Raw genomic sequence first — 24,549 nt, 5'->3', positions numbered from 1 at the left:
CATTAATTTAAAAAAAAACAAAACTAATGCCACACTTTATTATAAAAATTAGGAGTGTTCAACTAAGAATCCCTCTTCCTTAATTTCTTCATCTTCCAACTTTATTATACTTTCACTTCTTTTTTTCTTTATCTTTCCTTGTACTTTCCAATTTAGTGGAGTTGTAAAAATGTTCACCTTACAAATATTTATATCATTATCTTATCTTATAATAATTTAATATTTAAAAAAAAATAGTTTGTGATTGTATCAGCTTTTCACGTTTCAAAAGGTTGGTTTATTTATTATTTTAAAATATTTTCAGAGGTGCAGTTTTTTTTTGCATCCGTCTGGGAACAAACATGGCTAAGCCAACATAATGGGACCTACGAAACGGGTGAACCACAAAGTAGGTGGGATGTGATTTGCCTAACAAGAATATTGGTGCGCCCTAGATTCTAGATTCCAATCCACCGGTAGATGTTCTCTCCAATAAGTGTGGGCACAGAGGGAATTGCATATAATGCGCTTTTGAAATCTTTTGGGGGAATCCCGTTTGCTGCGAGTTATTCCCCTGCTTCATCCATCTCTGGTTGGCGTAATGGGAAATTTACATTAAGGTGTTTGGTTTCCTTCACTGGTAGGCTGGTAGGCTTCTTAATTTTGAACTTTTTTATTCATTGCCTGTAGATTTCAGTTCAATCAAATACCAAATTTTGAGTTTTGAAATATTTCTGAAGCTTAACAGAACCAGCATAACAATGCGTGGTTGCAAAAATGTAAACATGGGAAATTAAACAGCGCTGTAAGCTTCATACAAAGTATAGAAAAAATGCTGTTTTTCAATATAATGTCAAATCGGATAAAATCTCAATTTAATTGCTTCTTTTGTTTAGCTCTTTTGGTGCCTTGAGATTCTTATCCGAGTTAGTGGGAAAATGGGCCTTACAATTCAGGTCTGAACAGCGAACAGCATTTCCTGCAACTGCGCATTACTTGATACATTCTGTTTGCTGGAAATGGGAAATGTACAGAAACAGTGAATCAAATATTTTCTGCGAATGAAGAACACTCGCTTTTTTTTTGGAGAGTTTTGCTGCACAATGGTCTATTTTGGGAATGAAAACCCTGTCAAGATTCACATTTTCTATTAGATCCGAAAAATTGGTCTGTCAAAAGGCAATTTTTTCGGGTTTTTAAGTCAAAATGTGGTACAGGAGGTAGAGACACACCTAAGAGCTTTGGGGTAGGTTCCTTTTTACCCTTTCTACCAATGCTTTGGACAGCAAAATATAAGCCTTACTAAATATTTGACTCACATTTAAACTAGTGATTTGGACGTTTTGAAGGGGATGTCTGTCTACCATATTCGAGAAGTAAACGTTGAAACGAGATGTCCATGCCTATTATATTAGAAGAAGAAAATGGTGAAAAAAGCTGCAAATTTCTGATTAACTACCCACATCAACAGAATGAACCTTCAGAAGAAGAAAAAAACCAGAGATTCCAAATTAAGGCTTATATTTTTTTCAGAGATGTCTCACTCCTTTATAATCTGTTTTGGTCTCATAGACATTTAAAATATCTATTTATTTATTTATCTATCACCGCTTGACCTATAAGAGCCTCTTTCAATAAGAACTTTGAATGTTGTGCAATTGTTTTCAGCTTCCTATCTCATAAATTGTTGAAATTCGTTGTTTTTTTCCTCCTTGTTCAAAATTAAATAGCTCTTCTGGGCGTTAGAACCCTTTACAAAATAACAGAATAGAACAATGAGCACAAGACAGTCTGAGACTAAATCCCAGGAAATTGCAAAGCAGCCCAAAACCGCCTTTAATCTTAGTCACCTACTTTGGGTTTACGTTCTTCTTAGCAACCAGTTTGGGTTTATAATCATCATTCACAAAATTACAGTTGCAAATCTGTGATGTGCATATCCAGCATAAGGCTTCACCGCATTTCAGCTAAACCGCTGCTGGCCAGACAATCAGAGCTGTTACAACTGCACAATCTCTAAATTTTAGATTTGAGGTGTTTTGAAATCTTAGGTGCTGGTCCTTGGGAATGCTGGGAATTGCTGCACCCAATGTAAACTGATCAGGTTAGACTTCCCTGCACTTTGTCAAACAGTTTGTATATCTTCTGTATGCTGCCACATATGACAATAAAACATGTTAATCATAAACTTCTTTATGCAGCCATATTTGAGAGTCAAAATATAAGTCGCAACTGTGCCATCAAATTGTTTTTGATTATTTGGCGTATCTCTATACTTTTCTTGTGAACCTGAACTTGAAAATGTTAACTACATCCAGCAGACAAATTTAGACAGAAATATAGAACTGGAATATAAGTCTGCACATTTATCTTTTTCCTACGTCGCGTCTCCGGGTTAAAATCCCCCGTCCCCAATATTGCAAAATTTGTGGGAAACGTCCCAGAAACTTGGGGACGGCAGTGACTCTCGAAGGGGACGTCCCCTGTCCTCAATATGGTTTGGGGACGTCCCCCGTCCCCTAACCGTCCCAGGGACGGCCAGCCGTCCCCCTTTTACCAGCACATTTAAAAAACAAAAAAAGATTCAAATGCTCAAAAAAACATTTTTTTATTTTATTATAGGTCTATAAAATTGGATTTTCACTAATATGATGGGTAAACATGTCTGAATCACTTCCAAAAGCACCTAGAAATAATGAGCAGCAGCCTGGTAATAAATTTCACAAACACTTAGAACGCGGTAGTGCGTAAAAAAGTGGTTGTAGGTCTGAAATATTGAACTTTTCACAATTATGAAAGGTAAACTGGTCTGAATCATAGCCAAAAGCACTCAGAAATATGAATAACAACTTGGTATAGAATTTCACAAACATCCAAAACTTTGTAGTGCATAAAGAAGCGGTTGTAGGTCATAATAGAAATGGAAGATGATCAAAATATCCTTCAACCAGAAAGAAACAATGAACTACATGCAAACAAGTGTTGGCATATTGACAATGTATTTTCAATTATGAATGCATATTGAGTATTGACAATGAATTCTGAACACAAATGTGGTATGTTAAGGTTCTATAATGTACATATACTTGCTTTATCCATGTTTTCATATGAATATAATGTATATATACATGCTTTATCTATTTTTCATATGAACATTTAAAATTATACTATATATTTTAAAATTTCCCCTATATTTTATATAGCCGTCCCCTTTGCCGTCCCCAAAATTGGCAAAAAAATTTGCTGTCCCAGAAACTCGTCCCGCCGTCCCCTGCCGTCCCCATCCTAGAAACTCGGGGTAACATAGTCTTTTTCTCTATGAGAGTACTTTGAGCCACCGATGTGTATAGAAGCTACCATCTCCTACTTTACAATTATTAGATTAATTAAATGGTTTTAGTAGAAAATAAAGGCATGTCATCTTTGTTAGGCGTAGTTTTGATTTTGCTATTGTCAGCACATTGTTTAATGTAGGATGTCTTTTTGTTATGAGGTTGTTCCTTATGTTTGGCATTGTATTGTCATTCTTTGGGCCTATATAATCAATCACTCTACAATGTAATGGTCATGACTTGTGTTATCAATTTAATATGGTATCAGAGCAAGGTCGTGGGTTCCTGGATGCTTGTTGAAACCTTACCTGAGGTTCCTTTCTGGCCTGCCTAAAGTTGGTGTGAAGAGAAGTGCCTGGCAAGAGGAAAAGAAAGATGTGGCAAAATGCAGCAGTAACATAAGTGCTATTGCTGTAGAACCACAGTTAGAAAAGGCAAAGAAAAAGTGGTGCTGCTGTTCTGAAGGTGTTTGGCAGTGAAAAAGGTGAGCATGGAGTCTGCATGACTGCTGTATGGAAGGAAGCACAAAAGATAATCTTGCCTGGAAATGTGATCAGCAGAAATACATCTATACAGCGCTCCTTCAATAACATTTGTTTGGTTTTATTTATACTTTTGTTGGCCCTCTGGATCTTGCTGTGAGGACTGAGAATCACTGCCTTCTCTGCCAGACCCCCCCTGGAATTCGACCCTCTGATGTTTCCTGTTTGTTTCTAGGGAAAACTTTTCTCATTTCTAAAAACCTTTGGAACTGATTAGACAGCTTCTTATAATGGGAAAGGGCAGGGCATATAAAAGGAAGTTTGCTGGCAGTATTCTTCCCTAATTGTGCAATCAACCTCCATCAAGACTGACTGATCAATCATCCTCAATCTATTTAGTTAACGCTGTACAACAAATCTTAAGTATACTTCTAACGAGGTGCTAGGTGCTAAGTGTCCTTAATTTTAGAAACTTCTAACTATGTGCTAACTGTCCCTTTATTTTAGGAATTCAATTTGTTCAACGATCTGCACAGATCCTAACTGAACTTCTAATTCAGTGTAAGCTTTCTTGGATTTTAGGGAAATTAAGCTAATTCAGTGTAGACTGATTTTGACTGACTGCTGTTTGATTGCAAGTCCACTTGAACCTGAACATGAACATGTTTTCTCTTTTGTGAACATGAGGTCCTGAACTTGAAAATGTTAACTACAGCCAGTACACAAAAATGGACCAAAATATAGAACTGAGATATAAATATGCATATATTAATTCTTTATGAGAGTACTTAAAAAAAAAACAGAAACTAAATCTGTGGAGAGATGAGTTCTTGTAAACCACTACTCATGATACATGGGTCGGTGAGTTTGACTCGAAAACTACACAGTTGAATTCTGATAGCAATATAATAATTTGACTTGCTGTAGAAAATATGTCGTACTTATCAAGAAACTAAATCTGTTCTAGTATATACAACACATGGAACAAACCAAGCTCTTGGTGAGCCACCCTCATGTGGAGAAGCCACCCCTGCCTTACAATTCAATTGGAAACCTTATAAATTCCGAAAGATCCTTTAGAAATGATTATACAATTTCTTATAATTGGGAAGGGTAGTAGATAGAAATGAAAATCTACTGGCAGTAATCTTCCCTGACTGAGCAATCATTCCCATTCAATGACTGACTGATTAATCATCCTCAATCTATTTAGTCAACTCTTTGCAACAAACCCTAACTATAACTTCTAACTAGGTGCTAACTGTTATTTAGAAAAGGAATTCCTAACTATGAGCTAACCACCCGTTTATTTTAAGAAGTCAATCTGTTTATTTAATTATGTGCAAAAATCTTAACAGAACTACCAACTCAGTACAAACTGTCCTTGATTTTAGGTAAATGAAACTGATTCAATGTAGACTGACATAGAGTGATTTCCGGTTCATTACAATTTTGTTCCAAATCCTTCCATCTAATAAGTGTCGACTTTTGCAAACTATATGCGAATTGTCCCATGGACAGTGACAAATCACTTGCAGCAATGCTATGCTCCACAGAGTTTTGGAATAGGGTATTTTGGGGACGAGGGCATTATGGATCAAAATTCAGGATAGCAGCAAAAATTGTTTTGGGAAAAATCGGCCAACCAAAAGTATAAGTTTTTTTCAAGTTTTTTTTGAAAAAATGGGGAAAAAATTGGATTTTAAAAAAAAAAACATAAAAAATTTAGAAAAAGAGAAAATATTTTTTAAAAAAATTTAAGGGCATTTCCATAGCATAGAGATATAGAGAGCAAATAAAATAGAGTTTAACCTATGAATTGTATAAAATAACTTTTTGTTGTTTATATTCGTATTGCTGGTTACATAGGCAAATATTCAGTTTTTAAGAGGGCAGTCACCAAATGCACCAAATAGTTGACTAAGTCTGAAATCAAATATTAGCTAAGTCAATGAAGTAACTGAGATCAAAACTTAACAGATAACAATCCAGCTACTGTTAGGAATTTAGTAAAAGTGGAAGCCATTTTGAAGTGATCCAAGAATTTCATTGTGATTGAGGCAAGGAGTTTTGTAGGGTTAATTCAATATTTTAGAAAGCTTATCAAATTATGTTCCACTATTGCATTGCTTTATATCATAGCAGCAAAAATTGTTTGGGGAAAAAATCGGCAAACCAAAAGTATAAGATTTTTTGAAAAAATGGGTAAAATATTGGATTTTAAAAAATTATAAAAAAAATGTAGAAAAAGACACAAACTATTTTTTTTTTAACCCATGAATTGTAGAAAATAGATTTTTGTTGTTTATATTCATATTGCTGATTACATAGGCAAATATTCAGTTAACTTTTTCAAAGGGCAGTCAACAAATACACCAAATAGTTGTCTAAGTCCGAGATCAAAGATTAGCTAAGTCTATGAAGTAGCTGAGATCAGAATTTATCAGATAGCGATTCAGCCATTGTTTGGAGTTTAGTAAAAGTGGAAGCCATTTTGAAGTGATCCAAGAATTTCATTGTGACTGAGGCAAGGAGTTTTCTAGGGGTAGTTCAATATTTGAGAAATCTTATCAAATCATATTCCACAGTTGCAATGCTTTATATTCCCTAATGGCAATTGGTAAGTCTTTTATATGGGGTAGAGTTCAACAAAAGGCATTTGTTTATTTGAAGTGAAAGATTAGCAAGCCACTGGTTTTAGCAATACCTAGCTTGCAACTACTATTTTAGGTAGAGACAAATTTTACTGATAATGTGTTGGAGGCTGTTTTATTACAAGTATGTAAGCTTTTTGTTGTCATTCAGATTTTTTTCATGGAGCCCTTTGGATATATTGCTCACATAATGAATTGTATGTCTTTGTTTGAGCAAAAATTAACTATATCAATATATCTATATCTATATCTATATATAATATATATGTCTTCGGATGTTTAGTGTCATGGTAGAAACACTCCATTGGTGAGGCAACCACCAAGGTTCAAACCCCTGCTGGGCTATTGGGCTTGCAAGCCTTCCGTGGAGCTCATGGGTTTGAACAAGTGAAGTGTGGGGAATGATGACCCCTTGAAAATGGCCTCATGGGAAGAGATCCTCTATAAGTGGTCTCTTTGGGATCAGACCAAGCTAAAAACCCGAGTTTTCTCCATAAAAATTAAAATATTTATTATATATTATATTGAAAATTAAATATGTACATTATAGATTTTATATTATTTTTAATTTATAGTTTATTATATAACTATTAATATATATTCATAGTCTATAATAATTTAAATTTTAAAACTATATAGTATTAATTATAAACTATAGGGGTCTGCTCCTCCCTCGTCAAAGTGTCGTCTATAATAGTATTAATTTTAAAGCTAGTGTACTATATTAATTATATACTTGTTTTCGACAGAATCCATGGGGCGGGGTGTGCAAAGAGCTTGAGTCATATCGAAGCCACAATTTAGAGCAGATTTGCCAACTGCTTCGATACTATCTCATATGTCTAGCACGATTTAGGATGATTGAGGCCCTTTCGAATTAGGTTTGTGACTGCCATTGCTCCTCCCACTCCTTTATTTAGGAGTTTTTAGAGGTCGGAAAGAAAACTATGGGACAAAATGACAAATTGTTTCAATTTCGATTCCACATTGAGTCTGATTCTGTCTCAGATCAACCCTATTTCTGAGCAATTCAGTAATTTGATGAGTTTTTCTAGGGTTTTGCGAGTTTTTACAACAATTGTTTTTACTTTTTTTGTCATTTTTGGGGATTTTTAATATGATTTTAACATGATTTAAATGCAAAAAATTGTTGAAAATTGGGTCAATGATTTTTTCGCAAATCGGAATTTTTTTGAGCAATAAATTGGCTGGCTTCAGGATTCAGGATTAATGGGGTATAATTGTGATTTTTTTGTAGACGTGCTTTTTTGATAAATATAGTACTTGAAAAATTATTCAGAAAAAAATTGTTTAGAAATTGCAATTGAAATATAATATAGTACTTAACAATGTTAACATTGATTGACATCATTAATAGGCAACTTAGAGGTTACTTAGGTGCTCTTAGCCTATAATTATGCACCAAAAAAATTAAGGTTCATTGAGATGCTGAACATATTTTAATTAAGTTGATTATTAATACTTAATTTTGAAAAAATGATAAATCCTCAAAAGTCACATCTGTTTGAAGTATTGAATTATCATTCAATTGCTGCCTATTGCTGTTATTTGTGTTTATTGTTGTTTGATTTTTGCTGTTATAATTGTTGTAAATTTGTCATACTTCATAACTGTCAAAGAACACATAGTGCTGAATGTAAGTCATTTGACGAATCTGACATGGTGGCATAAGGGAAATTTAAGTCCTTGTTCATGACACAAGTTTTGAGTGTCAAGAAAGTGATAGTGTATTGCGAGAAGCCTAGAACCAAGTAATATAGAAGTGATAAAGTAATCTATTCAGTCGCAGAAGAAAAATCAGCAAAAAAATGATTGCTTTTCTTTAAATTGTTTTAATAAATAATTTTTTTTTATTGTTGGTGCTAGGGACTCCCAACCAGAGTTCCCAAACTTGCCGCGAGTCAGGCGAGTTCGCCGAGTTGGCGAGTCGAGCCAAGCTCGGCTAGTTTTGCTGACTCGGGACTCGGACTCGGCGAGTTTTGACCAAAGCTCGGCTGACTCGCGAGTTAGGCGAGTTATGGCAAAACTCGTCGAGTCCAAGCTCCAAGACTCGGCCACGACAGGTCAATGTTTTGACTTGTTTGACAAGTTAGTCTCTCTGCCAGGATTCATATATGGAATATAACATTTTTCCTTATGTCTTTTCTCTTTCTTATACTTTAAGTTATATTCCATATATATTGTCAGGATGTTTGAGAGTGGTTTCAGATCTCCATGAGTTACAATGCAAAATCTAGTTTTTGGAGGATCCTTCAAATTTCCAGACTTAGTCAAATTTCAGGCCATTTCAGGATTAGGATGACATTCCAGACTTTTAAGGCAAGTTCACTCTGACCTTGATGTAAGGGACGCGACCTAGGAGGACACTATACATTCAACCAAGGTTTGATTTAGCAACTTGAAGCGTGACCAAATAGTACACAAAAACCCTAGGAATGATCTAAATAACACCTAATCACTCAACTGACCTAACCTCCTTCACTCCACCTTGAGGAGATCCACCCGATTTGATGACCTTTGAGAAACTCAATCCCTTCAATGCAAAGGCTAAGACACTAAAACAACCAACAACAAAACTAAAAGAGCTAACCCTGGAAAGCAAAAAGTGGGGGTCTTCATTTGCAATGGGGCGATGTGTGAGTACCTCACAACAAGGATGTTTCTTAAAATTTTGAAAAAAGGGGGTGAGTTGGGGACATTTCCTACTTGTCCCCACATCCCAAAAAATCCCCCCATGGGGCACAAGGTTATTTTTGGCAAGGGACATGTCTCTGAGGAGCATATTTTCAAACCCTTCTGGCCTCACAATTCCCCCTTCCATCCAACATATATATAGCCTAAAAACTAAGAGGTCCAAGAAAGACCAAGGTCAACTATAGTCCCAAGGTAAAACCTAAGTTCAACAAGCACACTATTTAATGCTACCATACACATGCAATCCTTACAATTTCCAAGTGAAGATGTTCTTGATGTCTCATGTTGGTGCTCCCAAAATTTCAATTTGGCCAAAGAAAATACTAAACAGAAGCCCCAAACAAGTAGATACTCTACCAACATGCCTTTCATGGCATTACAAGCTAGCACACATTATAATTGAGCTTTATTCAATAATGGGTGCATGAAACAAGTTTTAAATTGTTAAAAATCTCTTAATTTCAAGGTTTTTTTTATTTTGCCGAGTCATTGCCGAGTCGTTGCCGAGTCATAGCCGAGTCACGAGTCGAGTCGACCTTGCCGAGTCCGAGCCGAGTCCGAGTCTGGGAACTTTGCTCCCAACCATCCTTGGGACAGATGAGGGAAATGCATAGGTGTCACATAGCTGACCTGAGGATGGCTGGGAGCCCCCACATTGTCCCTTGTAGTGGGAAACGTTCCCTGATCTGCAGGAAATCACGGGGACATCCCCCTATAAGCGGCAGTGTGAGGATGGGGATGTTTCAACTTCTGTCCTCATCCTTGTATCTTGGGGACATGCTTGTCTCAGATATAATAGGATTGCTGGGGGGACATGGTTCCTAGTGGAACAATGCAACGATGTGACCTGTGCATTTGAGATTGGCTGCTCACTTTTATGATTGGAGTTTTGTAATTTTTTGCACTTTTAGCCAAAACACAAATTGAACTAAAACCATAAGAAGAAATGAAATACAGAAAAAGAGAAAATCTAGATAGATATAATCATAATTTGTAGACTTGCACTCGGAGAGTACTTGGCCAGCCCAAATTTTTTGACTCGACAAAAACTCAGCAAATATTTGGCAAAAACTTGACTACTTAAACCATGAGGAAGGGCTGGCAGATTTTGAAAAAACAAGAACCATTGATGGGGGTCGTTGTAATCTTCACCATTCAATTATCAATCCAGGGTGGTGTCCATGGCTATATGCAACAGAGAAGAGAGATAACTTGATAGTCTCTTCTAAAGCACACGTGAAAATCAAAGGTACTCTACAAAAAAATTTCAGAAATTGAAATTACTAAACTATCTCGCACTTGCAGGAATTGAAATCACTAAACTATTTCGCACTTGCAGGAATTGAAATTACTAAACTATCTCGCACTAGCAGGAATTGAAATGACTAGACTATGTCACAATTGAAGGAGTTGAATCTATATAAGAATTCTGAAAATAAAATGCTTGCTAGAATCAAATTTACTCTAAAAATTCTGGAAATGAAACTGAAAATTAACCTACTTCCTCAGGCTAAACAAGCTCTTACTTTTCCCCCCTTTGATCAATTGTTTACAATTTTATAGAATAGTTATCCCAATCTGCCCAATCAATCCATGAAGAATGCGGATTTGATATCATATTCTTGTGTAGGTGTTTATCGAAACTCGTAGCAAACTAAAACTGCTGCCTTTAATTTTGGCCATCTTTTACATTAGTCATTTCCTGTCATTTACTTATTACTCAATGTTGCAAATTTCCTTAAACAGTTTTTGGGTTTTGTTCCTTGTGATTCAAGCTCTCCAGATCATTTTGAATTTTGCTGAGGAAGGAGGGAGATATCGTTGTTTTATTGAAACTGCATTTTTGACTTATCATCCTCTTCTTCTTATTCGTCTATTTTCTAGGCAATCTTTTAATGCTTCATGTGAATGAAGGAATCATTTTTTAGTTTATTGATTTGATTACTATGTAGAACATGGAATTCCCATTTAATGGGACTTAAGTTTTGTAGTAACTAGAGTTAGCCTTGGTAGAAGAAGGCAATGTGAAATCTAATAACTGTGAGAGATCTCTGTATGTCATGACCTTGACTATGTCATAATAATATTCACTATAATAAATAAATGAGTTCAGAAAATCACCTTAATCCATAAGACTTCACAATTTTCTAATACCGAAGCCGACAGCCTGTAAGGCATTCATTCCTTGATCAGCAAACTGAAGTGTTTTTAAGGATGGGATAAGAGTGAGTATTCGGATCTGATAAAAGTGATTAAGAAACAGCAAGGAGATAAATTAGAAATACATTCTATTTGATACTTCTTCCTTTGATAGATCAAGTGCTTCTTCACTTAACCTGCAATTTGTTAAGGAGGAATGACTAAAGCAAATTAACAAAGGTCACCTTTAACAGCAATTCCTTGGAAAAGGGCAAGGGACAATCATGAAGATACACAACCTTGGGAAAGGTTGTGTTCGTGGATAAGGTCATGACCCTTCCTTACCATTGGAGGGGTTGATAAGGAGGGGTATATAAGACAGGTCAATGATATCATCAAGGGCATCGAAGGAGAAAGAGAAATATCATAAAAGAAAAAAACTAATTTCACACTCAGCATTCTTAAGAAATCTGCAATAAATTCTTCCTTGACAACGAGGGCCAGCTTGGGGTGCATCTTTTGCAGCTTTTGTTTCATGAGTTTTGCATCTATTCGCATAAGGTAATGTATGACAAGTGAAGGATCTAGCCTTGGCATGCCTACGTAGACCGATACAAATACATATAATTTTTTGGAGTATGGAAACATGCATTTCCTTCTCATGGTCCATGGTAGTTGCGATTTGAATGATTTCGGATTATTATTTGTTCCCAAGTTGATGTCAATACCATCCTCTACTAGCAAAGTTGGGCTATCATTTAATTGAATTCTTCATCTATATATCTCTTCTTGTTCTTTCCCAAGGGGTAGTGATGAATATTTCTTAGTAGGCTTCTTGAATTTTTTGGATCTTTTGGATGTTTATGATTGAGATTTGAGACAATTCTTATTCCTCTTCTCCAAAGTATGCTGACATATTAAGGTTTATCTTGAAACCTTTCTTGTGATCTTTTTAGAAAATGCTTCTTTGTTTTGAAAATTGTCCAATGCTATGGTATCTTTTTGATCCCAATAAATAAGTTTTGGATATTGAAGGTTGAGGTCAATGCTGAGGATGGCGATATTATGGAAAAAGCTAGTGGTTGCTAAGTCCTTGCAAGAGTCATAGATGGTATTAATTTAAATGTTTTGGACATCAAAGAGGGCATCCCCAATGGTCTCAAAGGGATCATTATGATTATGGGTTGCTCATCCCATGGTACGTATCCTAATACCCATGTTCTTGGATGTATTGTGTGATTTGGATAGGCTAAGGATCCCTTGTTTGTGCGACACAAGGCCCTTGCCTTGTTATCTCATATGTTTGCACATTTTTTAGGGCTATGGGGTATTCATTGTTTTGGTAGCAAGATGCAAACTCTTCTTTGGGAATAAGCCAAGAATTAACATAATTCTTGATCTATTCATTTGCTAGGAGATTGGCTTTGACAAAAGTTGTAGAATCATATTGGACTCTGTTGTGCTCCATGAATTTTTTTCAACTTGGCCAACCATAGGATCATGGATATAAAGAGAGCTTGCCTACATGAAAAAACTTGTAGCTCATACGTCCTATAGTTTGTGTCGATGATCTTGACATTGGATTTAGGAGATGATCAAGTGCATGTTGATAGGGAATCACTTGGATCAATGCGAGATGAGAATTGTTTAGCTTTGATAAAAGTGAAAATTTTAGTGCTTGGACAAAGATGAGCTTTTTGATATTTTGCTTCCAACATCTTGCAATATTGGAAGGGGTAGGGGTAGGTGGGAATGATATCTTCAATGCCTTCGTGAAAAAAATTGAGGCATTGGTGGAAAGTGGAAGTGATGGCTTGCATGATGTGTATCTAGGGGTGTCCTAGGAGAATGTTCTAGGGGAGGTCAACATCAACAATGTGACATAAGGTTGATTGTATGATTAGCCCAACTTCTATTGGTAATGTCATGGTCCCTTCAAATTCTATCTTTGTATTGTCATAGGCCTCGATTGTTATTGTTTGTGGGTTCAAAGCCACTTTTGTGTATCCAAGAAGATGAACCAATTTCAAGGTACAAAGATTTAACCTAGTGCCATTATCTACAAGCATTAATTTGACCTTATGTTTTGAAATGATAGCTTCTATATGCAAGGGGTGATTATACAATGGATCCAAAGATGGCATATCTTTCTCACTAAAGTTGAATTGATGTGGTGATAAAAGATGACCAATAAGTGTTTGGAAGTGGGAGGGATTGATGTTGCGAGGGACCCTTGTCTAACACTTCCCTATGAATAGCTGATGTTTTGAGGAAGATCCAAGATTGATGTGTGCTAGAGACTTCTCATGCTATTCAATAAGGGTGTACTACTCATTAAGAGTAGGTGGAGTCCCTTGAATAATAACCCTACCACATTGCATGGTTATGACACCATTGAATGTTTGGATTTTGATGGTATTGATGTGGGTACTAGCTTGCTCATTGTTGCCAACAATGGAATCATAGTCGTGAGGGGTCTTATGATAATGGATATAACGTGTGGTTCAGTCACGGATGGAGGGTCTAGAATAGGACTGTCCAACCATGCAACATAGAGTCAACACAACGGAAGTAACACAATAGAATGTTCTTCAAACAAGGAAATTATTATATTCATCATCAACAACATCAATTACATCACATGCATTAGTATTTGGAGTAACAATGGGCTCATAGGCTTGCCGCAATGCATTACAAGTTTACACAGGGCGCATTGGCCTGATCACAATCCCACAGACTAGTGGATGAGATCTATAACTACTTTGATGCTAATTATGTTCTATCTATTCTATCTATCTAAGAATGATTACAGATGTTATCATATATGCTCCTTAAGTTCCAAAAAAGATTCACGTTGGCCACAAGGTCTCAAAACCCAAAGTAAGATAAAACGTGTAGGTTGGCCTCAAAATACATTACGGAAGAAGAAAACATGACGTGGACCATGAGAAAGGATTCCCCTAGGTCCCAAATGTCATTAATAATATTCCTATTAGATTTGCATGCCACAGGAAGGGTCTGCAAGTGAATTGTCACCACGAACACAAAATGTATTGGCAAAATGAATGAACTTCTGGATGCAATAACTTAATGCAAATCAAAAGTTCTATGGATATGATGTAGATGACCATGTACAAAGTGAGAATCCAAATCCGCAAGGCATGAAGAGAAATATCCAGTACAAATTGGAGAAAGTGCTGAGACAACTACAAACTAAAATGCAAGAAAGGAATTGTTTTTGGTTGATGCGGGATTGCTTGATAACCAGGGATGCTCCTATATCAGACACTTGGGGATAGAACGAAAGTGAACCTCTCACTTTGTTGGGCTAGAGGAAAACCAAGGCGGTCTACCTCAACTTGAGAAATCCATGTTGAATCTTTTGTCGGTCTGCCTTTTCACTTCACCAAATACTCCTGATATTGCTTGTTCTTGGTGCCCCTTCCAATTCTGTTATCCAAAATCTGCTCAATCTGCTCTGGTGGTTGATGTCGTAACTAATCCTCCAAACAAACTTTATTGCTATTGCCATCTGTCTATCTTACATGGAGGGTCCGGAATAGGACTGTCCAACCGTGCAACATAGAGTCAACACAATGGAAATAACACAAAAGAATGTTCTTCAAACAAAGAAATTTATATTCATCATCGTCAACATCAATTATGTCATATGCATTAGTATCCAGGATAACAATGGGTTCAAAGGCCTGCCACAAGGCATTACGAGTTTACACAAGGCGCATTGGCCTGATCACAGTCCCACAGATTGGCAGATTAGAAAAGACCTATCTAACTGGTTCTAACTATTATGTTACTCCATTGATGTACCATGCAACCTTCTCTTTACTTGCTTCACTATGTCTAGGTCTAATGATTACTTTGTAGAACTCCTCAGTATACTCCTTCACATATTTCTCCTTTTGTCTTAGGTTTTGCAATTTTTTCAGCAGCTTAAGCTCGTAATCAGTAGGTATGAATTGGTTCTTCAATTTTGTCACCATCCTATCCCATTTTATAATTCTCTCTTTTCCTCTCCTATTCCTATACAATTGAACTTCTTTCCACCATAAAGCAGCTTGACCTTTCAACTTGGTTTTTGCAAATCTTACTCTCTTCGGATCTTCAATCTCCTCATATTCAAAGTATTCCTCCATGTCATTTATCCAATCAATCAATTCCTTAGGTTTTAGGTTTCCAGCGTAATTTTGAATCTCAATCCTAGTTCTCTTGCCAATATTTGAAATAGCTTTCATCATCCTAACTTGATTTGATTCTTCTTCTTCTTCGGAATTGTCTTCGGCTAGGTTTTGGTCTAATTCATCATTGCTTTCGCCTTTCGGTCTAGGGTTTTAGCCTCTCTTTCTATTCTCTTCTACAACAGCCAATCGAATAATCATTGCTCTTATCATTTCCATCATTGGATCCTCTTCTTTAGCTCTAGTGCAATTGCCTCAATTCGACGATTTGACTACAAGGTTTCAGCTGCCTCATAGTCGGCGATCAATCGACAACACTTGTAGACTGCCTCAGGCCGACGATTTGTTCACCACAAGGAATGCCTCGACTCCACAAGGACTCAAAACTCGCTTTGATACCACTTGGTGTAGTCACAGATGGAGGATTCGGAATAGGACTGTCCAACAATGCAACATAGAGTCAACAAAGTGGAAATAACACAACAAAATGTTCTTCAAACAAGAAAATTATTATATTCATCATCAACAACATCAATTACATCATATGCATTAGTATTTGAAATAACAATGGGCTCACAGGCCTGTTGCAAGGCATTACAAGTTTACTTAGGGTGCATTGGCCTGATCACAGTCCCGTGGACTGGCAGATGAGATCTATAATTACTTTGATGCTAATTATGTTCTATCTATTCTATGTATGTAAGAATGATTACATATGCTATTATATATGCTCCTTAAGTGGCAGATGAGATCTATAATTACTTTGATGCTAATTATGTTCTATCTATTCTATGTATGTAAGAATGATTACATATGCTATTATATATGCTCCTTAAACTCCAGAAAAGATCCGTGTTGGCCACAAGGTCTCAAAACCCAAAAGTAAGATAAAGCGTGTAGGTCGGCCTCAAAATACATTGCGAAAGAAGAAAACATGATGTGGACTACATGAAATGATTCTCTTAGGTCCCAAATGTCTCTAATGATGTTCCAATTAGTTCCGCATGCCACGGGAAGGGTCCACAAGTGAACTGTCACCACGAACATAGAACATTCTAGTAAAATGATTGAACTTTCAAACACAATAGCTTAATGCAAATCAAAAGATCTTTGGATATGATGTAGATGACCACGTTCAGAGTGCGAATCCAGATCTGCAAGGCGTGAAGAGAAATATCCAGTACAATGCGGAGAAAGTGCTAAGACAACTAAAAACTGAAATGCAAGAAAGGAAATGCTTTTGGTTGATGTAGGATTGCTTGATAACCATGGATGCGCCTGCATCATTGTGTGTGGGTCTCATGACTTTGGGCTTGACTTGAATGAGGAGTGTGATTGATTGTGCTTCTAGAAGGGTTCTTGATAGATTCCCAAGTGGTTGTTTGACAAAGGTAATGGTTGCCCTTTAACTTCAATGTCTCCTTTGTTGATTAGATCTTTGACATCAATTTAAGCTTCATGCATTTTTGGTGGCATGGCCTTTGACTTTGTAATACTCACAACACTCATTTTCTTTGTACCAAGCCAATTTAGGTTTTCTTTCCTCAAATTGCTTGGTGAGGGGCAAGATAATCGTGCTTTCTTTTGTTAATTTGTAAACAACACTTTGTCCATGGGCTCCCTCAGGGGAGTTTATCAATGTTTTTTGATTTCTCGTTTGGGTTTCCCTTGAGGTATAGTAACACTTGGATGGTTTTGCATAGCCTAGACATTCTTTGCATCTATGGGTCCATCACAAACTAGTTCTTCTTTTTGTTGAAAAATTTAGGTTTTTTATTGGTGTTTTGATATTTGGAGAAGATTTTCATAAGCCCCTTGTTGATTAGGGCTCTTGTGATTTGCATCCCCTATCAAAGGAGGTGACACACTGAACTTGTAAATGAAAAGCTATTGTAGTGTTGATATTGGTGATGAAGATGTGGACTAGCTGTTTTCCTAGTATAGGTGATGGGAAGCTACTTGGAAGGCTTTGCCATTATTGTATAAAGGAAGAGAAACTATCCCCAATTTTAGCTTGGTGTTACATACATTCATCATGGTCAATTCATGTTCAATGTTGTAGGAGTGTTTTACAAATTTCTCCATTAGATCAGAAATAGAAAATGGTACCCTTTAGGAGAAGGAACCACTCAAGGGCTTGGCCACCTAGGCTCCTAGGGAAAGGTGGATTAAGAAGTCATCATCATAAGCCACTTCTTGGCATGCCATTTAAAATTCCTTGATGTGGTCACGCAAGTCCCCTTTCCCTTGTACTTATTGAATTTAGGAATTCCAAAGTGAGGAGGGAAAGATTTTTGTGTGAGTGATTTGTCAAGAGGATAAGGGCACAAATCCTCAAATCTATATCTCTTTTGTTGACTAGAGGACCTAGCTTGTAGGTCCTTAATGGCATCTTTCATTTCTTGTCATTCTTGGTTAAATGAGGTGGCTAGATTTTGGAAGGGGGATTGGTATGGTTAGATTGATAATTTTGGTGAGAGTAACCTTTGCCACAATTGTTGTGTGGGGTATGGTCTATGTTGTTTGTGGCTTCATTGGTTTCTCTTCCACCGAGATAGTTGGTGTTTAGGATGTCATTATAGTCATGGGCATGGTTACGAGTCCTATCATGATCACAAGACATTGGGAAGGGGAACTTTGGCCTATGATGGTAGTAAGGTCAATTTTCTAGGGAGCCTAGCCCTTGATTCTATGAGATGTCTAATGAACTTGTTCTTGTTTCGGAGGAAGATTCCATTGAATATAGCTCATCTTGAATCGGACTTGAAAAGCTGTCTTGGTCGTATGCATATGTGCTCTCGTTATGCAAGCTTTCATTGTCATCATTGTGGGTAGCTTGGTTGTGTGAGATGGTTCCTAAATAAACTTTGTGAGAGTGGATTTTCTTTTTCAATGTTCGTATTGGTGTTAATTTAGATCTGTTCCTAGTGACAATCGGTGAAATACAAAGGATTTGATCTGGTTTGACTTGAAAAGACAATGTTTTGGATGAGTTGATTTTGTTTTTTGTCAAACAGGGAAGACAGAGTAGACACAACTTAAGGTTATTCATGTGGGTATGTACCCACTTGTGAGTCCATCAACAATACCTTGTCCAGGCGTGGAAAGTAAGATCCATGAAGGGGTACTAACCAGTTTTGATCCTCAAGTACACGCTACGGTGTGAGAGGAGAGCATATGTGACCTACAATCCCATTTCTAGGGGCATGTGGTGAGTAACTTTTTTGGGGCTAGCCACTTATTGGTGTATCACAAGTACGGATAGCCAAAGTTGTCTAACTAGGCTTGCACAAGGTTTGCTAAGAGGGCGTCCTCAATATGCCCAAAGGTATGTAAGGCCCAAGTTCATGAAATGAGGGGTATGTCTAATAGCTTGGTGCAAAAGGGTAATGCAATCTCTGCCTTCATTTTGCAAGGTATAAAGTTTTTTGCAAATTTAGTCGAAAATGACATATGTGCTTGTCTTTTGATTCTCTACCAAAATTTTGTTAAGTTTGGAGATCAGATTATATTTAAAATTATTTGATTATGAATTAGTTTCACCTCTCAAGAAAGTATCAACACAGTTCAACCTATGGGTTCGATCTGCCCTATAATGATAATCTGATGGTAAGCACAGAAATCACCCCACAATGAGTGAGCTTGGTCTGATTGTTGTTTGTGAATGCAGACTGGGAGATGACAGCAAATCTGCAGGACAAGGAATATGATCTGCAGAGAGATACGTAATCTGCCTGGGACTTCAATCCGATTTGAAGCAAATATAACCTGCTTTCGATGATGGGTCAAATTCGATGTGTAAGATATGAATCTAATCTGTTTCTTATTTCACTAATCCTTATATCTTCTATCCTCATCGAACTACTAATAGAGGGAGAGATCGAACTTATATACAAACGACATGTCTCTCTTTAACCATCACGTCTCTCCCTCTTAGATCATTTAAGAATCAACACGCTAAATGAATACGTTAGTTAATAAGATTTAACATCGAATCGATTCATATGTTAATCACTCATCGATTCAGTGATCATTTCATAGAATCGAATCATACATTAATCGGTTCTTGTATAATGCATATTAATTATCATTTTATCATATCAATATATAGTTAATTGTTAAACTAAGTTGTCTAAGGCTGATTAGGCCAATTAGACAATTTTGTTTGACTCAGTCAGATCAGTAGATTACTGACCGATGCTATCCTTCAACAAATTTTATACCCTGCTGAAACATGAGGGTTTGGGCTGCCACTTGTTGATGAAATCCAAGCAAAGCCCACTAAAAAGAGAAATAAAAAGTGACACTTATTTTTGATCTCCAAGATTGCCCTAAGCAGCGAGGAGAGAACATACACAAGTGAGTTCACCTTGCGGCATGAGAGGAGACCATACACACTCTTAGCTAGGAACACACAAAAATCTAAACTAAATAAGACATGTCAAACAAAGATTAATTTCCCTTTTTAAAAAGGAAATGTGTGAAAATGGTTTTGATTTTTCGTCTACAAATGAACCTGCAGTCACCACAAGCTAGTACTTTTATGTTTTCTCTTCAACACATGATGTAATCTGTACCAAAAAGAGATTAGATTTAATTAAGTCGAGGGAAAATGAGTTTGGTTTTACACGTGGCCCCTAGCTTGATTCAGTCTATATCTGATAAAATTATCAAATACAATAGATGTTTCTGAAAAATGATATTGAAGTGCCACTTTAAAAATGGAACTTGCTGCAGTCCATTTAAATGATATGTAGCCCATTTGAATAATACTTGTTCATGTCACTTCACTGTATGCTATTCAAAAGTGTCACAGAAAACTCATGTAAAGCCTCTTGTAAAATCCAGAGGCATTGTTCCCATCTTCTGACATGATGTAATTTTTTAACACTTAATGTTTTGCAAATGAATTGTCACACCATTTCTTAAACACCAAGCTTGACATGGTCCACATTCAATTATTGAACTATTGAGAGAACACTGTAAAACATACCACTAACAAAAAGAAAACCACATATTGCTGGGATTGCACAGACTGAGCCTGGAACATCCCTCCCACATGCTCAGTTCTCCTTGTCTTGCTTGGGCCCCTATAGCTGAACTCAGTTAACTGGATTCATAAATTTCCACTACTCTTGGGCAGCTCCAAATTGTGTCGCTGTCCCCTAATGGTAAACAGATAATCTATGCATGACTCTTAGTCAAATTTAGTACTTTGTAACTCCATTGAACCCCAATGCTTAGCTAAGGGACTGACTATCCTCAAGGGTTTAGTGCCCTGATGCATGACCACTCTTTCAGGCTAGAGCTACAGCTTCACTACTAAGTGAAATTCCTTTGTACACCCAACAAATGTATATAAGTTGAATGGGAACAGTTGTAAGACTCCTGGAAAGGTTTATAGTGATTATGATGGCCACCTAGTAATAATATTGTATTTATGATTTTTGATTGACTGAGGAAAATAAACAGGCAAGCTCTCCATCAGTAGTTGCAAAGATATTGTTCTAGTTCTGTTATTTAGTTTGGGGCCTGGGCTCCCATCGTTTTCTCAACTTTTTTAATTTTGTTAGCGCTTTGTGGTGCAGATAGATACTGGTTTTGAAGGGCATAATGGAAAATAATGCAAGCAAAGATCTGCTTTCTGGCACTGTTGGAGGAGTAGCACAATTGATATGTGGGCATCCCTTTGACACAATCAAGGTAAAGCTGCAGAGCCAGCCTGTACCTCCTCCAGGCCAACGGCCACGCTATGCTGGTGCCATGGATGCTGTCAGACAGACAATTACAGCAGAGGGCCCTCGAGGTCTGTACAAAGGAATGGGAGCTCCATTAGCTACAGTGGCAGCACTAAATGCAGTTCTCTTTACTGCCAGAGGGCAGATGGAAGCCTTAGTTAGAACAGCGCCCGGGATTCCCCTTTCTGTGGAAAAGCAGGTAGTTTGTGGAGCAGGGGCGGGTGTTGCCGTGTCAATGCTAGCTTGCCCAACTGAGCTAGTGAAGTGTAGATTGCAAGCTCAAAGTGCTCTTGCCACTGGAGAAGCTGCTGCAGTTGCCACTGCTGGGACAACAACAGGTCAAGGACTTTTCCAATTGGCTCATTTAGTAATTTTTTTGTATGCTTCTGAGTTTGCCAACTTCTAAGTTAACTGTAGCTCAATTGACTGCATTTGTAGAATTAACATTCATACATCATAGGGACTCGAGCATGATTATGGAGGATATCTACAGGGCTCAAGCATTGAACTGAACTATTGAGGTTTGCTTTATACAATGGGGAAATAAATGTACACCGTTCATCATTCAGCATGGTGCTTTGAAAGGTTGAGATTTATTTCAAAGTTCAAACACATTGGAATAAACCTCCCATTGCATAGTTAAACCAAAACAGTTCAGTGCAATGCATCTGTACATCATTTGAGCCTTGTTGATGCACTCAATAATATATTATTGGTAAATCAATTGTTTTCCCTTAAAGATTAACATATAATATTTATTTTGAGTCCTTCCAAATTCCCATAAAACAGGTGCATCCTCCACAGCAGTAGCAGCCTCCATCAAATACAATGGACCAATCAGTGTAGCCAAACATGTTTTAAAGTCTGAGGGAGGGATTCTAGGACTATTTAAGGGTCTCACCCCTACTTTGGCACGGGAAGTGCCTGGAAATGCAGTTATGTTTGGTGTCTATGAGGCACTAAAGCAGTATTTGGCTGGAGGACGGGATACTTCTGGATTGAGCCAAGGTGCTCTTCTTACTTCAGGTGGGCTTGCTGGTGGTGCTTTCTGGTTGGCTGTATATCCAACTGATGTTGTGAAGAGTGTTATCCAGGTTGATAATTACCACCAGCCAAAGTACTCTGGCTCAATTGATGCATTCAAGAAAATTGTTGCTTCTGAAGGGATTAAAGGTTTGTACAAAGGCTTTGGGCCTGCCATGGCTAGAAGCGTTCCTGCCAATGCTGCATGTTTCCTTGCTTATGAGATTACAAGGTCAAGTTTGGGATGATAGAATATTTAACCAGAATTCTGGTGTATTGCACACATTCAACAGAAACAAAATGATTTGGGAAATGAGTGCCTCCTTCATTTGAAAGCTGCTTTCAATTCAACGATTTTACAAATGTTTATCAATCATCTCTTTTGATGAAATCGGCTTTTATTTTCATTGTCTTTAATACATTTTTAATGGGATTTCATCTGTCTTTCTTAAGGCTTAAAAGCTGTTGTTTGCTTCAGCATTAGAACCCACATATAGACTTAAATTTTTGTTGTTTATGCATTTGTTTTCTTATCATCTGTACAAGCAAGTTCATATATCATTGATCCAGTAATTTGTAACAAGCAATTGAGAGGAAAATACAACAGTTATTCGATCTTTCCCACATCTCATATTTCGACAATATAATTGTAGACTGTAACTGTGCTGTTTGTTTGAAATTCAAATCGTATGGAACTGTCAAATAGGTTGTTCTGGAGCATTTTAGTGTTTGTGCTTAATACATATGCGGGGTGGATACATACAATCAAACCAACTCTATATTAGTGCTAAATACATGTGTGGGTTAAATACATACTTATCAAACCTACTCTATATTTGTGATTGATACATGTGTGTTGGATACATTTAATCCAACTCTATATTTGTGCTTAATACATGTGTGGGTTGATTACATACTTATCAGACTCTACATTTGTGCTTAATAAATGTGTGTTGAATACATTTATCAAACCAACTCTATCATTGCACTAAAAATAAGTTTTGACTGTATTTCTAGCTAGGTAATAGGAAAATCTGACTGACTTTAGACCCAGTTTCATGTGTTCAAGATGTTGAGTGAAGTGCATTTAAGAATGAATAATAAGGAGAAGTTTTAAGTTAAATTGCCTATGTTGAGACCCAGTTTAATGTGCTCAAAGTTTGCTTTGTAGTTTAAATGCCTGTGTTTCTAGAGAGGTTAATTCGTTGGTCTTCCATTCACTGAATGGTATGACTAATTTATACAGTGGCTCGTCAGTTCACATTGATTTCAATAGTTGCAAACCAAATGGGCTAATTGTTAAAACTTTTTAAATGCAACAGTCCTGCACCAAGAGCTTCTCAAATATACTTGAATATGTCCTTGGTAAGTTTATAGACTTGAACACGTCTGACAGATCGAGTTTATTTGTCGAGCATATTGTCGAACAGATTTCATATACTTGATTTAGTTAACAAATTTCTCGATCCCTGACCACAAGGAGCCCAGTAAATTGACAATTGACTGAAATATCGTATTTTATCATCCTTAGAATTTTAAGGTAGTATGAATCCTTGAACTCTTTGTTTTAAGGCAGTATTTTTTGCGTGTATCCCTGTTGATTTTCCTTTTGAGATTGTCTGCTATTTCCAAGTGTCGAGGAAGCTCTGAATTGGTACCTAATTTGGAGCAGTATACAGTGCTATACCTGGATCAAATTCACAAAACATGTTGACATTGGCTTTTATTTGTCTTCTAGTTGGAAGCAGAACTTTTATCAATCAATATGTTTTACTAGAAAATTAAGCAATATGTTTTCTTTTAAAGTTGATTAGAGTCTTCTATACGGGATTGGCCTTTGTTGAAAAATGATTGCAGGCATAAATATTGCAAAATTAAGTCAATGTTGCACATTGAACACCAATATGTAAATACATTATTAATACTTTTGGGGTTTTACATTGTTTTTTCACAAATGCTTATAAAGCATTGCATTCGTTTACAAGTTTCCAAAAACTTGCTAAACTACATTACATGAAACTATCTCCCAACTAATTATTTATTTAATCCAACACCAAGTGATTTCATTAGGATATGTAAACCTTAATTTTCTAACGGCATCTCTTAAGATTTACATTTCAAGAAAAAAGAAGGAAAGAGTATAAACATGGATTGACTGTAGTAGTTCGTTTGGAAGTCTGCGAAAACGTATTTTCCAAATCTCTTTGCTCATCTAGAACACCCCAAACTAGTCACATTCAAGTGGATGCCTTGATTAACCATCAAATTTCTTTAGAACAACCTAAATTGCT

General features: G+C 36.8%; 1 protein-coding gene across 5 annotated transcripts; it reads left to right on the top strand.

Annotated features, from left to right (window-relative positions):
• Positions 1–318: 318 nt before the first annotated feature.
• On the top strand, positions 319–22,665 carry LOC131041429 (mitochondrial carnitine/acylcarnitine carrier-like protein). Of its 5 annotated transcripts, none has more exons than XM_057974553.2 (4): positions 319–619; positions 3,580–3,795; positions 21,086–21,573; positions 22,025–22,665. In XM_057974553.2, exons 3-4 carry the CDS (start codon positions 21,111–21,113, stop codon positions 22,504–22,506), a joined length of 945 nt encoding a protein of 314 aa, XP_057830536.1. In that variant the 5' UTR covers positions 319–619; positions 3,580–3,795; positions 21,086–21,110; the 3' UTR covers positions 22,507–22,665. The 5 variants fall into 5 exon arrangements, with proteins under 5 accessions (XP_057830536.1, XP_057830543.1, XP_057830528.1 ...); XM_057974560.2 differs by lacking the exon at positions 3,580–3,795 and adding an exon at positions 19,168–19,295 and having other exon boundaries at positions 319–627; XM_057974545.2 differs by having other exon boundaries at positions 319–627.
• Positions 22,666–24,549: the final 1,884 nt, after the last annotated feature.

This window comes from Cryptomeria japonica, chromosome 7, assembly GCF_030272615.1.
Source record: "Cryptomeria japonica chromosome 7, Sugi_1.0, whole genome shotgun sequence".
Taxonomy (NCBI): domain Eukaryota; kingdom Viridiplantae; phylum Streptophyta; class Pinopsida; order Cupressales; family Cupressaceae; genus Cryptomeria; species Cryptomeria japonica.
The sequence above is the reverse complement of the archived record's forward strand: the minus strand, read 5'-3'. Positions and strand labels throughout refer to the sequence as shown.